Here is a 16,663-nt window from a genome sequence, read left to right as displayed (position 1 = left end):
TCACGCCAAGATATATTCCACAAGCTTGACCTTGGATTGGAGAAATAAGTACATAGAATATTTGAAGACCGAAAAGCTTCCCTTAGATCTGAAAGAATCTAGGGCCCCACGCACGAAGGCAACACTGTTCACTTTGACCAAAGATGGGACTTTGTTTAGGAGAACGTTTAATGGTCTATTAGTGATATGTCTGGGACCAGGAGACGCTGAGTACGTTCTAAGAGAAGTTCACGAAGGCACTTGCGGAAATCACTCTGGTGCTGAATCATTGGTTCAAAAGGTAATCAGAGCCGGCTATTACTGGATCGACATGGAAAAAGATACGAAAGAGTTTGTTCGAAAGTGTGACGAATGTCAAAAGCATGCGCCAATGATTCACTAACCCGAGGAACTGCTCCATTCAGTTTTGTCACCGTGGCCATTTATGAAATGGGGAATGGACACCGTCGGCCCCCTCCCATTGGCACCAGGTAAAGCTCAATTTATTTTGTTTATGAGTGACTATTTTTCTAAGTGGTTTGAAGTATAGGCTTTCGAGAAAGTTAGGGAGAAGGAAGTCATCGACTTCATTTGGGATCACATCATATGTCGATTCGGGATGCCATCCGAAATTGTGTGTGATAACGGGAAACAGTTCATCGGCAGCAAAGTAACCAAATTTCTCGAAGATCATAAGATCCAAAGAATCCTATCAACACCTTATCATCCTAGCAGAAACGGGCAAGCCGAATCAACTAACAAAACCATCATCCAAAATCTTAAGAAGAGGTTAACCGACGCCAAAGGAAAGTGGAAGGAAATCCTACCTGAAGTTCTTTGGGCATATCGCACAACCTCGAAATCAAGTACCGGGGCAACCCCATTCTCATTAGTTTATGGCATCAAAGCTCTAATACCGGTCGAAGTCGGAGAGCCAAGTATCCGGTTCTGATATGCAACAAAGAAATCAAATAACGAGGCCATGAATATGAGCCGATAACTATTGGGCGAAAGGCGTGAAACCGCCCTCATCCGATTAGCTTCCCAAAAGCAACGAATCGAGAGATACTACAATCGAAGAACTAATCTTCGATATTTTAATGTCGGGGACTTAGTGCTAAGAAAAGTCACCCTCAACACCCGAAATCCTAATTAAGTAAAATTAAGCCCGAATTGGGAAGGGTCGTACCAAATTCTCGAGGTCACCGAAAAGGGATCTTACAAGCTCGGAACAATGAATGGGGAACAACTACCATGCAATTGGAACATATCTCGCCTGAAACGGTACTATTGCTAAGATAAGCCTTTTCTTTATTCCTTTCCTATTTTCAGATTAACACACACAGGTAGTCGACAAGAAACGACAACGGGCTTTTTAGAAAACGGCACGAAGTCCTTAGGTCTGAAAGCACGTGTTTCACTCTTTTTTCCTCAGACCGAGTTTTGTCCCAAATGGGTTTTTTCAGCAAGTTTTTTAACGAGGCAACAATGAATCGTGCTAACTTAGAATCAAGCTCGATTACGAATCGACATCAGAGATCCATTCGGCATTATCCGAGGTTCCTTTGCAATCAACCTCGAATACTGGGGGGCTACCCTCGGATATGCATTATCTTCGAATATCAACTCTAGAAAGGAAACTACTTCATAAAAGGAGGATCTCGAGTAATAGGATTTATTGTAAAGGTCAAACGGTCAAATCGAACCGTGCCCATATAGATTGCTCGAACCCTGTTTCGATCGAGAATAAATAGAAATATGTTCCTTGCAAACATCTTATGCTTTAAAATTAGCAGAATTTCCTCATTCTTCCTTCTTTGAAAAGAGCTTCGTACTTCCGAAAACAAGCCCAATGGAAATACTTAACCGAAATACGAACAATCTCTCCCTCATTCGAGGACTGCCATCCGACTCTAACAGCCCAAGCCATCGGGCCCCGGGAGAAAATGACCTAATAGGCAATGCCCCGATTTCTAAAAGTCACGGCCACCCCACCCTGGAACTAATATCTCGGGCAAACCCAGCTAAAACGGGAGAACAAGCCCAATGGGTAACTACCGAACTAAAAGGCTACGGCCGATTTAACACGGCTCGGAGACGTCCAAAATTCGTAACAAAAATAGGCCTTCGAAAATGTTAAAATTTTGGACAGCCGGTCCTAAAGGCTACCCTCGGCAAAATCTCTAACTTAAGAAAGGAAACAAAGACAAGATTTGTTCGAACCCTCGAACACAACCTTACTGTTTCGTGCTAAAGCATTTTCAACCTTTGTAAATACAAATAAAGCAACGGAAAATTACGAGAGCCAAAAGGGCAAGAAAAGCCATATATTTATACACAATAGTTTTTTACAAAGGCCAAATCGGCCTAAAATTACAACGGCCAAAAAACGGCCTCAGAAAATATGCAAAAGGAAAATAAGAAACCTAATGTACTAAGTGGCTTGGTCTCATCGGAGGTTGCATCTCCATCCTCGGGATTTTCTTCGTCTTCGGATTCACTTGAGCTACTCTCGGAGTCTTACTCAGGGAAGGCCAGCCTTTGGGCCCTGGCTTCCTCCGCTGTGGCATTTTCAATTTCGGCCACAATATCGAAGCACTGGGCACTGACCCCCTCGAGAGCTTCCTTCTGAACCTGCCATTTCGCATGTTCAACCATGCCCTTGGCCTTGGCCTAGTTGACCTCGACATCGACCCTAAACTGGGCCACTTTAGCATCAGCTCTTTTGTTAGTCTCGGTTATCTCGGATCTGGCCACTTCGAGTTCACCGGCCAAGCTTGCCTTATCAGAAACGGCCAAATCTAACCGATGCTGAAGCTCCTTGATCTACACCAAGGCCTTCTCTTTCGCAGCTTGGAGCTGGGTCTCGGCCGACTCCAGTTGAGCTTGGACGGTCTCCTTTTTCGAGGCTAGAATGTCCATGTTCTTTATAAACTCTTCCGCCTCGGCCTGTATCGTATCCACCTGCGTTTGGATCTGTCCGATTTGTTCTAACCCCTATCGGGCCTACAGAATTGGATCATTAGTAGTTATCTCCAATTCATCTTCACTATCGTGAAGTACTTGAAATACCTGCTCAGCTATCTCGGCATGCTTATCCCGAGCCGTTGCCAAATCTGCCCAAAGCTTCTCACTAAGGAGTTTGTAGGTGTCAGTCTTCTCAGTGAGGTTCCGAACCTCGGCCTCATGCTCCTCCCAAATTCAGAGGAAAGCCTCGTGATGCAACACCGAAGCCTGCAAACAAAGAAGAAGATGTTAGACTTATCTACAAATGTAAAAGAAACGGTAGAGATACCCTCGAGGTTACACGATTCAGAGCATGTTGGGCCTCGTTGAAAAGGCAAGTGACTCCTACCGCGTTAATCACGGCTTGATCCTCTTTGGTCAACAAGGGCCGAAGGTAACTAGAAATCCCCATGGAGGGAGAAAAAACTCGGGCATCCTTCGGGACGGAGAGCACTTTTTTCCACCTACGATCGGGATTAGCACTCAGGGCCGGGAATCGGTCTACCAGCTTTGGGCTCGATGAACACCCGATAGCGCCTGACCATGATGCTTTCTTCGGTACCAGTAATCCACTGAACCCGATAATATCCTCCGAGGCAGCGGACTCGAGCCCATCCAAAAAGCCATGAATATCAATCGACCCCTGAACACCCTCGTAAGATCGACTTTCCAACATGTTAGCCTCACGGATCATAGCATCCAAAATCTGAGGGGATCTAGTAATGTCGATTATCCCGAGCTCGTCCCTCGAGATATCTTCTGCTGCCCAAGAAGTCTTGCCCCCGCTCTCTCCGTCGACCATCTCAGCTCGGGACGGAATGACCTCGGCTTTTCCTTGTTCGGGAATTATGGCCAGAGCTCCCTTATCAACCTTCGCCGATTCGGAGGATTGTTGTATCACAACATTAGCCCGCACACACGCTAATTCCTCTTCTCTTTCTTCGGGCTCATCCCTTAATCGGTGGATTGAGTCCGGAGGCAAAATACCGGAGCCCCCCTGGGCTTGCAAGATTTCTTCGTCGGTTTTTTCTTTTCCGAGAGCGGGGAACTCGGAGCCTCTTTTCTTTTCTTCTCTTTGATCTGCTTCGTAGCAGGGAACTCTTCGTCACCAGACAGGGGCCTCATGGAAACGTCCTTCCCAAGGCCAACAAAGGAAAAAAGGGGGGTAAGCAAAAGAAAAAGATCAAATGATAAACAATCTAAGAAAGAGACTTACCATGACTACGGGCTTCCCATCGACCCTTCGATAGTTCTATCCAAGCGCGCTCAGAGTACGGTCTCTGCAGCACCAGACCTTCAACCTATTGTTTAAGTTCCAGAATCGGTTCCGGCATTCGGGCCACAACTGTAACAAGCATAGAAAAAGTGGATCAAGAAAATGAAAAGCAAAACCACAAAATTAAACATTCGAAGGGGAATAGTACTCACGATTCATGGTCCATTTCTCAGGAAACGGCATGTCATCAGCAGGGATCAGGTCCGAAGTTCTAACTCGAATGAGTCAGCCCATCCAACCTCGGTCACGAGTCTCGTCTATGCTCGAGAACGGTGCTTTTCGGCGAGCAAGTTAGATTAGCCCTCCTCGATAGAGTCGGGGACTGTAAAGGCGCATGAGGTGATCGAGGGTGAAAAGACACCCCTCGATTTTGCTCGAAAAGAATCGGAGGAGAATCACTATTCTCCAAAAGGAAGGGTGGATCTGGCCGAGGGTCACGTCATATCTCTTGCAAAAGGCGACGATGACAGGGTCTAAGGGACCCAATGTGAAGGGATAAGTATAAACACTTAAGAACCCCTCTACGTGGATAGTAATTGATTCTTCAGGCGATGGGACTACCACGTGCTTTTCTCCCCAGTTGCACTCCTTTTTTACTTTGTCGAGGATTTTCTCGGTGATTGTGCACTGGTACCTTGAGATCGGCTCACATCGGCCCGGTACCGAAGAAGGTTTTTCAACCTTAAAGTCGATGACGGTTGAGCACCCTACCGGAATGAATTCCTCAGGGTGAGGCTCCGCCGCATCCCCGCCGCCGGCAGGTCGTGATGAAGAAGCGACATCTTTTTTGCAGCACTGTTTTGGAGGTTTTCGCCATTGATGATCAAAGGAAGAGAGAATTAGGGTTGTATGCGGTGTGAGAATTGTGAAGCAAAAGGATTTTTTGAAAAAGATGCAAGAGTAGAGAAGAAGTTTTGAGTGAAAAGTTTTGAATGAATATGAGGGTTTGAATACTTATAGCCTGGTAATGACTGTTCAAAACTAGTAGTGGCCGACCAACGACTGACATGCATTTAATGCCTTGGTAACTGAACCGACGGGACGTTTGTCACATACGTCATAATCGGGCTCTTCCCTGACGTCGTCACCCACCGAGTCAGAATTTGGAAATTCATATCGTTTCTCGTCATCATCTTTCCGAGAAACGAGGGGACTATCTGTATACGGTCAAAACCGAGTTTGCCTTTCGTATGAATAATCGAGATTAGAATATGATAGACCAAGGTTCAACTTCGTGTAATATCAAGTCATGATGCAAAGTTAGGTTACCGAGCTCGAGACCTAGAGGTCGAGCAAAATAGAGACCGGTCAAGTTCGAGATCGGCCAAAATCGGGATCGGGCTAAATAGAGACCGGTCAAGATCGAGATCGGCTAAGATCAAGATCGATCAGTTTGAGGGTGATAAAACTTGAAGGCTTACGCTAATTCATTCATTCGATTTGCATTCATTTCTTTTACAGTCTATTTCGATATTCATTTATATATTTTCTCAATTTGTACCGAATTATACTATATATCATTTGAACCGCGTATAAATTCAATTGTCATCCGTTTTTTTGGGTAAACACACTTACTGCATTATAACTGGGATTTAGTGCTTCAACCTGACAATTATTATGATCGTAATTATAAATTATTATGAAACAAACATTATTCAATTATATTTATATTAGTTATTATCAAAATACAGAGAATATGAACTAACTTGCTAAGTTGCTATTATATAGTACATTATTATGCAGCATATTATATCCGTCAATACTTGAAGGTCTATCCAATATCCCTCGCTCTCCCTTCCCTCCATTTGGTTTATTCATAGAATACGAAACTTCGTAGAAAAATCGCAGGTACATAACATTCTGAACAATTTATCTCTTTGTACTATCAAGTCTCAACTCCACGCGGTTGAAGAGAGGTCAGCTGTATCTTTGGTTGAAGAGATTGACTTTCCTTGCCTAAGAAATTTAAGTTACGGTATTCATAGTACAACTTTGTACTACTAGGTCAATGTTGTTTCTCATGAGTCATGATTCATGTAATTTGCAATTAATTAACTTGTTAAGTTAGTAGATTCACCTTCTTATATAATTTTCTAACTTAGTAAGCTCCGATTCAGTTCCAGCTAAATATTTATTAAAAACATTTTAGAAGTTAATAATTACGATCACATAATGTAGAAAATATTTATACGATAGAAGCGATTATAATATGAGACCTAATGAGTTCGGCACAAACAACCTTATTTTAACTGAATCTATTCATCAAATGATATCATTTTTTGTGTTACATAAATTATGAATTATTTTCGTATTGAAGAAATTAAATTTACTTGCTTAAAAATTTAAATCGTTTTATTGAGAATCTCGAGAACCTTCTCGAACTTTTATACCATTGAAAACATTACAAGTTTGTACATAATATAGATTAGTGGTGGTCTTCATGATTTATGTGATCAGCAATTATAATAGATTTGTTTGGCCGTTACCTTTTCATATTATGTTTAATTAATCTGAGTAAACTCTGGTCTAGTCTCACAAAGAAAAAAGAGAAAAAGAAGAAGAAAAAGAAAGAAAAGAAACTTATGTACGTCGTCGTATGGATCATCTTTCTCTTTCAAGGAGAGACCGTCATTTTTCCTTCAACAATAAATACCTGTCCGAAGTGCATCAGCAGTTCTTCATTAGAACTTCACTCTCCCTCTCTCTCTCTCTCTCTCTCTCTCTCTCTCTCTCTCTTCAAGATTTTGCTTCAACAAAATCAAAGTTATCTTTTTGTTTTGCCCATTTGCTATAACTCCATAAATAGCATAGCCATTCTGTATATTTTTAGCAATTTCCCTATTTCTCATTCTTCAAAGATTACATTTTTCTGTCAATTCCTCAATGATTTTTTATTTCTGGGGTTAATTGACCAAAAAGGGGTACCATTTTTTTTTACATTTCCCCTTAGATTCTTGATTTTCCGATCATCGAGCAAATTTAATTTGCTCGGTGTTTTAATGCAAAGGTTAGAGAAAATTCAAAAAAGGGTTAATATTTTTCTGGTCTCTGGTTATAGTTATGCCAGAGATCTTAGATGACAGTTCATATCCGTCACTCTCCGACGTGGCCGCCGCCGCCGGTGAATTAACCCCGGCGGAGTTGGTGAATTCAAACCTTTTCGGCAAATATGAGCTGGGAAAACTCCTGGGTTGTGGCGCGTTTGGCAAAGTGTATCATGCCAGGGACATTAATACAGGACAAAGCGTCGCGATTAAGGTTGTCAGCAAACAGAGAATCCTCAAAAGTGGTCTGACGGCTCACGTTAAGCGAGAAGTCTATATCATGCGCCGGTTGCGTCACCCGCATATCGTGCGCCTGTACGAAATTCTGGCCACCAAGACGAAAATATATTTCGTCCTGGAATTCGCTAAAGGCGGGGAACTTTTCGCGAAATTGTCTAAAGGCCGGTTTAGCGAAGATCTCAGCCGTCGATATTTCCAGCAGTTAATCTCCGCCGTTGGATACTGCCACTCACGTGGGGTTTACCACCGTGATTTGAAACCTGAAAATTTATTACTGGACGAAAATTGGGACCTAAAAGTTACTGATTTCGGGTTAAGTGCTGTTACGGATCAGATCCGACCCGATGGGTTGCTCCATACACTTTGTGGGACCCCTGCTTACGTGGCCCCGGAGATTTTGGCGAAGAAAGGTTATGATGGTGCTAAGGTGGATGTCTGGTCTTGCGGTATTATACTTTTTGTGTGTAATGCTGGGTATCTACCTTTCAATGATACAAATTTAATGACCATGTATCGAAAAATTTACAAAGGTGAATTTCGGTGCCCGAAATGGACCTCGCCCGAGTTGAAACGGTTGTTGACCCGGTTACTTGATACCAACCCGGTTACTCGGATCACTATTGAGGAGATCAAGGATAACCCGTGGTTTCAAAAAGGGTACGAAGAGGTGAAACCGGATCACGAATTTGAATTCAAGTCTTGGTCGGGTTTGGATTTTGACCCGGATTTATTTCCGGGTTCGGATTCTGACAGAAATTTCCTGAATGCATTTGATATTATTTCATTTTCTTCCGGATTTAATTTTTCCGATTTGCTTAAGGGCATTGGTGGATTTGTCGATAAGGAACGGTTTGTATCGGCAGAGTCCCCTGAGAAGATCATCGGAAAAATTGAGGCCGTGGCGAGGATAGAGGGAATGGAGGCAGAGAGGAGTGGCGCGACCGTGACGGTGGAGGGGCAAAATGGTAATTTTAGGCTTCTGGCGGAGGTTAACCGGTTAACGGAGAGACTGGTAATAGTGGAAATTCAAAAAAAGGAGATTGAAGGGGAAATATGGAAGAAGAAATTTAAGCCGCAGATAAGTGGATTTGTTTATCAAGGTGAAGAACCAGTTTCTGGTAGCTGAAAAGGACGTTGGCCAAAAAAGGACATTTGCCTAATAGTTATGAATTAATCTAATGATTTTAGTGAATATTTTGGAAGGAAGCAAATTTGAAAAAGTAAATTAATATGTTGTACTCTTATTATTATGTTAGTACTTAACGCATATCATAATGTTGTTGTATACGGTTAAAATCGAGTTTGCCTTTCGTATGACTAATCGAGATTGGAACATGATAGACCAAGGTTCAACTTTGTTTACTATCGAGCTATGATGCGAAGGTAGGTTACCGAGTTAGACCGATCAAGATCGAGATCGGCCAAGATCGAGGTCGAACAAAATGCAAAATAGAGACCGATCAAGATCGAGATCGGCCAAGATCGAGATCGAGCAAAATAGAGACCGATCGAGGTCGAGATCGGCCAAAATTGAGGAAAGCACCAAAAAATAGAAAGTCGGAATATCCGCTATTGGGCGAGAATCTCGGCGGAAATCACGGCACATGTCAATGAGAGGCCAATTAATTAATTTACGGCAAAGGGCCAAATATATACCTGTACTTTCGAAAATGGTCTAAGAATACCCCTCATTATACTATTGGGTTATCTATACCCCTATATTCATACTTTGGGTTCAAATATATCCCTCATTTAAACGAAGAGACACATGTCATCGTCCTGTTGGCCAATTCTAAATATCTCCTAATTAATTAAAAAGACCCATTATCCATACCCGAAAAATAATTTTCTAAAGCAATTTTTTTTTTGTAAAAACCGGAAAAAACTAAAATTTTTTTACTAAAAATTGAAAAAACACGAAAATATTTTTTTTTTCCAGTTTTTACAAAAAAAACTGCTTTTAAAAAAAACTGAAAAATATTTTCTAAAACAATATTTTTTATAAAAACGGGAAAGCAATTTTCTAAAGCAATGTTTTTGTAAAAACTTGAAAAAACTGAATATGTTTTTACTAAAAACTAAAAAAATTAAAAATAGTTTTTTCCAGTTTTTAGAAAAATATTGCCTTAAAAAAAACTGAAAAATAATTTCTAAAGCAATTGTTTTTGTAAAAACTGAAAAGCAATTTTCTAAAGCAATATTTTTGTAAAAACTGAAAAAAATAATTTTTTTTTCCAGTTTTTAGTTTAAAAAATTTCAGTATTTTTCAGTTTTTAATTGCTTTAGAAAATTGCTTTTCAGTTTTTTTTTCAGTTTTTACAAAAATATTGTTTTAGAAAATATTTTTCAGTTTTTTTAAAGCAGTTTTTTGGTAAAAACTGGAAAAAATATATTTTCATTTTTTTGAGTTTTTAGTAAAAATATTTTAGTTTTTTCAGTTTTTACAAAAAAAATTGCTTTAGAGAATTATTTTTTGGATATGGGTAATGGGCCTTTTTAATTAATTAGGAGATATTTATAATTTGCCAACAGGACGATGACACGTGTTCCTCCGTTTAAATGAGGGGTATATTTGAACCCAAAGTATGACTGTAGGGGTATAGATAACCTAATAGTATAACGAGGAGTATTCTTAGACCATTTTCGAAAGTACAGGGATATATTTGGACCTTCGCCAATTAATCGATCATGGGATTTCTTGTTGTATTTAGAAATTATATTAAGAATAGGACTTCCTTACTATATAGAGGGGTCTAATCATTTATAAGGGACATTCATTTTTTCATAGAATATAAAGCAATATACAGCCTTTCTTCTGGTTTTGAATATTCAGTCATTTTGTTCTTGTACCAGTTTACTCTCCATTCAGTTTGAGGGTGATCAAACTTGAGGGCCTAGGCTAATTAATTCATTTGGTTTGCATTCATTTCTTTTACAGTTAATTTCGATATTCATTTATATATTTTCTCAATTCGTACCAAGTTATACTGCGTATCCTTAGAACAGCGTATAAATTCAATTGTTATCTATTTTTCGGGTAAAACGTTTGGCGCCCACCGTGGGACTAAGGATAATAGTGGGTATTTGGTACAAGTCTCTACAAAACACACAATTTTACACTTGCTCTTTAAAGTGTCTTTGATTTTAGGCTAAAAATGACAAACTCTCAATTACCCCCATGCATATCGACAAAGAATCTGGCCGTCAAGGTGAGAATAACAACGTGACGCCCGGGGATGAAAGGCCACTCGCTAACCCCGTTGGGACTCGGGCCGTGGATCCGATTGATGATAATTCGCATGTGGCCATCGAAGCAAACCAATATTCCGGTCCCAAAAATAGCATCCATGGTGGAACTCGATCTGCAGTTAGAAATACCCAAAATCTTGGAGAAGACGGGATCAGCCTGCGTATGATCTTCAAAATGCTACAAGCTCAACAGGTGGTGATAGCTCAGTTGCAGAGCCAAACCCATGCACCAAGTAGGGCTGAGCCCGGTCCACCCCAAGAAGTCACCCACAGAACGGGGCCAGCTGTGATAAGATCAAATGAACAAGAATCGGGGACTAACCCCGAAATTATAAAGATGCTCGAGGAACTGACAAAACGGATAGAGTCAGGGAAAAAGAGGATCGAAGCAAACAACAAGAAAGTGGAAACTTATAACTCCACGGTTGATCAGATTCCGGGGCCACCACCAATATTGAAGGGTTTGGATTCCAAAAAGTTCGTACAAAAGCCCTTCCCCCCGAGCTCAGCTCCCAAACCGATCCCCAAGAAGTTTCGCATGCCCGAGATTCCTAAGTATAATGGAACGACCGACCCCAACGAGCATGTCACCTCTTACACGTATGCCATTAAAGGGAATGATCTAGAGGACGACGAGATCGAATCCGTATTACTAAAGAAATTCGGGGAAACCCTGTCAAAGGGAGCAATGATATGGTATCATAATTTACCACCTAACTCTATCGATTCTTTTGCCATGATTGAAGATTCTTTTGTAAAAGCACACGCCGGAGCCATAAAAGTCAAGACTAGGAAGTTGGACATTTTCAAGGTAAAGCAGAAAGATAACGTGATGCTCAGAGAGTTTGTATCTCGTTTCCAAATGGAACAAATGGATTTACCACCGGTCACAGACGATTGGGCCGTTCAAGATTTCACCCAAGGACTAAATGAACGATGCTCAGTGGCTTCACAACAGTTGAAGCAGAACTTGATTGAGTACCCGGCTGTTACATGGGCCGATATACATAATCGATATCAATCAAAGATATGAGTCAAAGACGACCAGGTGGGGGCTCCTTCTAAATCAGTTACCAAAAAGTACATCGATTGAGAACCGAGGTTGAACAGGGATCAATACCAGCCGTATAATAGAGATCGTAGGGGCAACAGACCTAGGCATAACTCCGTACAAGGTGAAAGGAGAAGTGATCGAGGCCAAGGCTCTCGAGGGCTGATCAGCAAGAATGGTTTCGACAGGCATACCGGACCTAAGGAAGCACCGCAATTGTCGGAGTATAACTTCAATGTAGACGCATCCGCCATCGTATCGGCTATCGGACGCGTCAAAGATACTAAATGGCTTCGACCTTTGCAGATCGATCTAGCCCAGAGAAATCACAATCAAGTATGCAAATATCATGGCACCCATGGCCACAGAACGGAAGATTGCAGGCAGTTGAGAGAAGAAGTATCCGGGTTATTCAATGAAGGACACCTTCGGGAGTTTTTAAGTGATCGGGCCAAAAATCATTTCAAAAATAGAGAGTTCAATAGAAAAAACGAGCAAGAAGAACCGCAATACATTATTCACATGATTATCGGAGGGATCGACGTTCCCCAAGGGCTAGTGTTAAAACGCACTAAGGTGTCAATCATAAGGGAGAAGTGATCTCGGGCTCATAACGATGCACTGGTAATATCTGTACTCATGAATAAGACTCAATTTAAGCGTGCGTTAATTGATCCAGGTAGTTCGGCCAACATCATTCGATCGAGAGTCGTAGAGCAACTCGGTCTACAGGACCGGGTTGTGCCCGGGGACCTAGTGCTAAATGGACTCAACATGGCATGTGAAACTACTAAGGGCGAGATAACTTTTCCAGTAAACGTGACCGGGACCATCCAAGAGGCGAAGTTCCACGTGATCGAGGGCGATATGAGGTATAACGCCCTGTTCGGGAGACCATGAATTCACAACATTAGAGCAGCACCCTCGACCCTTCACGAGGTTTTAAAATTCCCAACACCAAAGGGAATCAAAACAATCTACGGGGAGCAGCCCACCGCAAAGGAAATGCTTGCCATTGACGAAGTGATTCTGATGTCATCAATCTCATCGACATAGGGGTCAAATTCGAAGGGAAAACAGGAGACCAAATAGCAATCACAAATGCCAGCCTCGACCCAACTAGAGAAGCAGGAGACTGACGAAGATGATGATTATGGGGTCCCTCGATCCTTCATAGACCCCGATGATTCCGACGCTACCAAATCAACGGTCGAAGAACTGGAGCAAATCACACTAATCGAACATCTGCCCGAACGAAAGGTATACCTAGGCACAGGGTTAAAACCCGAGCTCAGGAAAAAGCTTATTCAATTTCTTATAGCTAACATGGATTACTTCACTTGGTCCCATATTGACATGACAGGGATCCTACCGGAAATCACCACCCATAAACTAAGCTTGGATCCGAAGTTCCATCCGGTGAAGCAAAAAAGAAGACCCCAGTCCGAGGTCAAACATGCTTTCGTCAAAGACGAGGTAACCAAGCTTCTTAAAATAGGGTCCATCCGTGAAGTATAATACCCCGAATGGTTAGCAAACGTAGTAGTAGTCCATAAAAAAGGAAACAAACTTAGAATGTGGGTAGATTACAAGGATTTAAATAAAGCATGCCCCAAGGATTCTTTTCCTTTGCCTAATATCGCTGATATGATCGATGCCACGGCCGACCACGAGATCCTCAGTTTTCTCGATGCCTATTCCAGGTACAATCAAATACAAATGAACCCGGATGATCAAGAAAAGACCTCGTTCATCACTAAGTATGGTACCTACTGCTATAATGTAATGCTATTTGGATTAAAAAATGCTGGTGCCACTTATCAACGCCTAGTAAATCGGATGTTCGAAGAACAAGGGAAATCTATGGAAGTTTATATTGATGACATGCTAGTTAAGTCCCCTGCGAGCAGAGGACCGTTTAAAGCACTTGCAAGAAACTCTCAGTATATTGAAGAAGTACAATATGAAACTAAACCCGAAAAAATGTGCATTCGGGGTCGGGTCAGGCAAATTTCTCGGGTTCATGGTATCTAACCGAGGAATCGAGATTAATCCCGACAAGATCAAAGCTATTGATGGCATCACGTGGTAGAAAGCGTAAAGGCCGTGCAGAGATTAACCGGGCGCATGGCCGCCCTGTGGCGATTCATCTCGAAGTCCTCCGATAAAGGCCACCAATTTTTCTCGTTGCTAAAGAAGAGAAATAATTTCACATGGACCTCGAAATGCCAACAGGCCTTGGAAGAGCTCAAACGGTACTTATCGAGCCCGCCGTTGCTTCACACACCAAGGGCAGACGAATAACTTTTCTTATATTTGGCAGTATCGGAGGTAGCGGTAAGTGGAGTCCTAGTCCGGGAAGAATGAGGTATGCAATTTCCCATTTATTATGTCAGCCGGACCTTAGGTGAAGCCAAAACTTGATATCCCTACCTAGAAAAATTGGCGCTCGCTTTGATAAGCGCTTCCAGGAAACTAAAACCATACTTTCAATGTCACCCCATATATTTTGTAACAACTTATCCACTTCGAAATATTTTGCATAAGCCTGAGTTTTCGGGACGGTTGGCCAAATGGGCCATAGAAATCAGCAGGTATGATATCGAATATCGACCCCGAACAATAATTAAGTCTCAAATTTTGGCAGACTTTGTAGCTGAATTCGCGCCGGCCCTAGTACCCGAGGTCGAAAGAGAACTATTGATAAATTCGGGTACATCTTCAGGAATCTGGACCCTCTTCACGGATGGTGCTTCGAACACGAAAAGATCCGGACTCGGCATCGTACTAAAACCACCCACAGGCAACGTGGTTAGACAATCTATTAGAACTGTGAAATTGACTAACAATGAGGCCGAATATGAGGCCATGATTGCAGGTCTCGAACTAGCCAAAGGCTTGGGAGCGGAGGTGATAGAATCCAAATGTGACTCCCTCCTCGTAGTGAATCAGGTTAATGGAACCTTCAAAGTTAGGGAAGACCGAATGCAAAGATACCTAGATAAGTTATAAGTAACTTTGCACCGATTTAAGGAGTGGACTTTGCAACATGTGCCTCGAGATCAGAATAGTGAGGCCGATGCCCTCGCAAACTTAGGGTCATTAATCAAGGACAACGAGCTCGATTCAGGGGCCGTCGTGCAACTCATGAGATTAGTAGTCGAAGAAGATCAGGACGAGATAAATTTCATAATCTTGACCTGAGATTGGAGAAATAAGTACATAGAGTATTTGAAGACCGGAAAGCTTCCCTCAGATCCGAAAGAATCTAGGGGCATACGCACGAAGGCCGCATGATTCACTTTGACCGAAGATGGAACCTTGTTTAGAAGAATGTTCAATGGTCCATTAGTGATATGCCTGGGACCGAGAGACACCGAGTACGTTCTAAGGGAAGTTCACGAAGGCACTTGCGAAAATCACTCCGGTGCTGAATCATTGGTTCAAAAGGTAATCAGAGCCGACTATTACTGGATCGACATGGAAAAAGATACTAAAGAGTTTGTTCAAAAATGTGACGAATGTCAAAAGCATGCACCAATGATTCAACAACCCCGGGAACTGCTTCATTCGGTCTTGTCACCATGGCCATTTATGAAGTGGGGAATGGACATCGTCACCTCCCTTCCATTGGCACCAGGTAAAGCTTAATTTATTTTATTTATGACTGACTATTTTTCTAAGTTTGTTGAAGCACAGACTTTCGAGAAAGTTAGGGAGAAGGAAGTCATTGACTTCATTTGGGATCACATCATATGTCGATTCGGGATGCCATCCGAAATTGTGTGTGATAACGGGAAACAGTTCATCGACAGCAAAGTAACCAAATTTCTCGAAGATCATAAGATCAAAAGAATCCTATCAACACCTTATCATCCTAGCGGGAACGGGCAAGCCGAATCAACCAACAAAACCATCATCCAAAATCTTAAGAAGAGGTTAACCAACGCCAAAGGAAAGTGGAAGGAAATTCTACCCGAAGTTCTTTGAGCATATCGCACAACCTCGAAATCCAGTACTGGGGCTATCCTATTCTCATTAGTTTATAGTGCCGAAGCTCTAATACCAGTCGGAGAGCCGAGTATCCGGTTCCGATATGCAATAAAAGAATCAAATAATGAGGCCATGAATACGAGCCTAGAACTATTGGATGAAAGACGTGAAACCGCCCTCATTCGATTAGCCGCCCAAAAGCAACGAATCGAGAGATACTATAATCGAAGAACTAATCTTCGATATTTTAAAGTCGGGGACCTAGTGCTAAGAAAATTCACCCTCAACACCTGAAATCCTAATGAAGGAAAATTGATTCTGAATTGGGAAGGACCATACCAAATTCTCGAGATCACCGGAAAAAGGGTCTTACAAGCTCGGAACAGTGAATGGGGAACAACTACCAAGCAATTGAAAGATATCTTGCCTGAAACGGTACTACTGCTAAATTTATCACATGCAGGAGGTCGACAAGAAACGACGATGGACTTTTTAGCAAACGACACGAAGTCTTCAGGTCTGAAGGAACGTGTTGCACTCTTTTTCCCTCAGACCGAGTTTTGTCCCAAATGGGTTTTTTCAGCGAGGTTTTTAACGAGACAACGATTAATCGTGCTAACTTTGTATCAAGCCCGATCACGAATCGGCACTGGATATCCATTCGACATTATCCGAGTTTCCTTTGCAATCAACCTCGAATACTAGGGGGCTACCCTCAGATATGCAGATATCAACTCTAGAAATAAAACTACTTCATAAAAGGAGGATCTCGATAGATAGAATTTAGTATAAGGGTCAAATAGTCAAATCGAACCGTGCCCATAT

At 42.0% G+C, this 16,663-nt stretch overlaps 1 protein-coding gene across 1 annotated transcript; it reads left to right on the top strand.

The window, feature by feature from the left end:
• Window positions 1-6,943: 6,943 nt before the first annotated feature.
• On the top strand, window positions 6,944-8,898 carry LOC107796817 (CBL-interacting serine/threonine-protein kinase 14-like). Its single transcript, XM_016619637.2, has one exon. It carries the CDS (start codon window positions 7,322-7,324, stop codon window positions 8,669-8,671), a length of 1,350 nt encoding a protein of 449 aa, XP_016475123.1. The 5' UTR covers window positions 6,944-7,321; the 3' UTR covers window positions 8,672-8,898.
• Window positions 8,899-16,663: the final 7,765 nt, after the last annotated feature.

The sequence above is a fragment of the Nicotiana tabacum genome, chromosome 2 (genome assembly GCF_000715075.1).
Source record: "Nicotiana tabacum cultivar K326 chromosome 2, ASM71507v2, whole genome shotgun sequence".
Lineage (NCBI taxonomy): Eukaryota > Viridiplantae > Streptophyta > Magnoliopsida > Solanales > Solanaceae > Nicotiana > Nicotiana tabacum.
The sequence above is the reverse complement of the archived record's forward strand: the minus strand, read 5'-3'. Positions and strand labels throughout refer to the sequence as shown.

What these genes read in the sequence shown, in the direction of transcription:
- LOC107796817 (XM_016619637.2), top strand. Translation starts at nt 7,322, where the DNA reads ATGCCAGAGATCTTAGATGACAGTTCATATCCGTCACTCTCCGACGTG.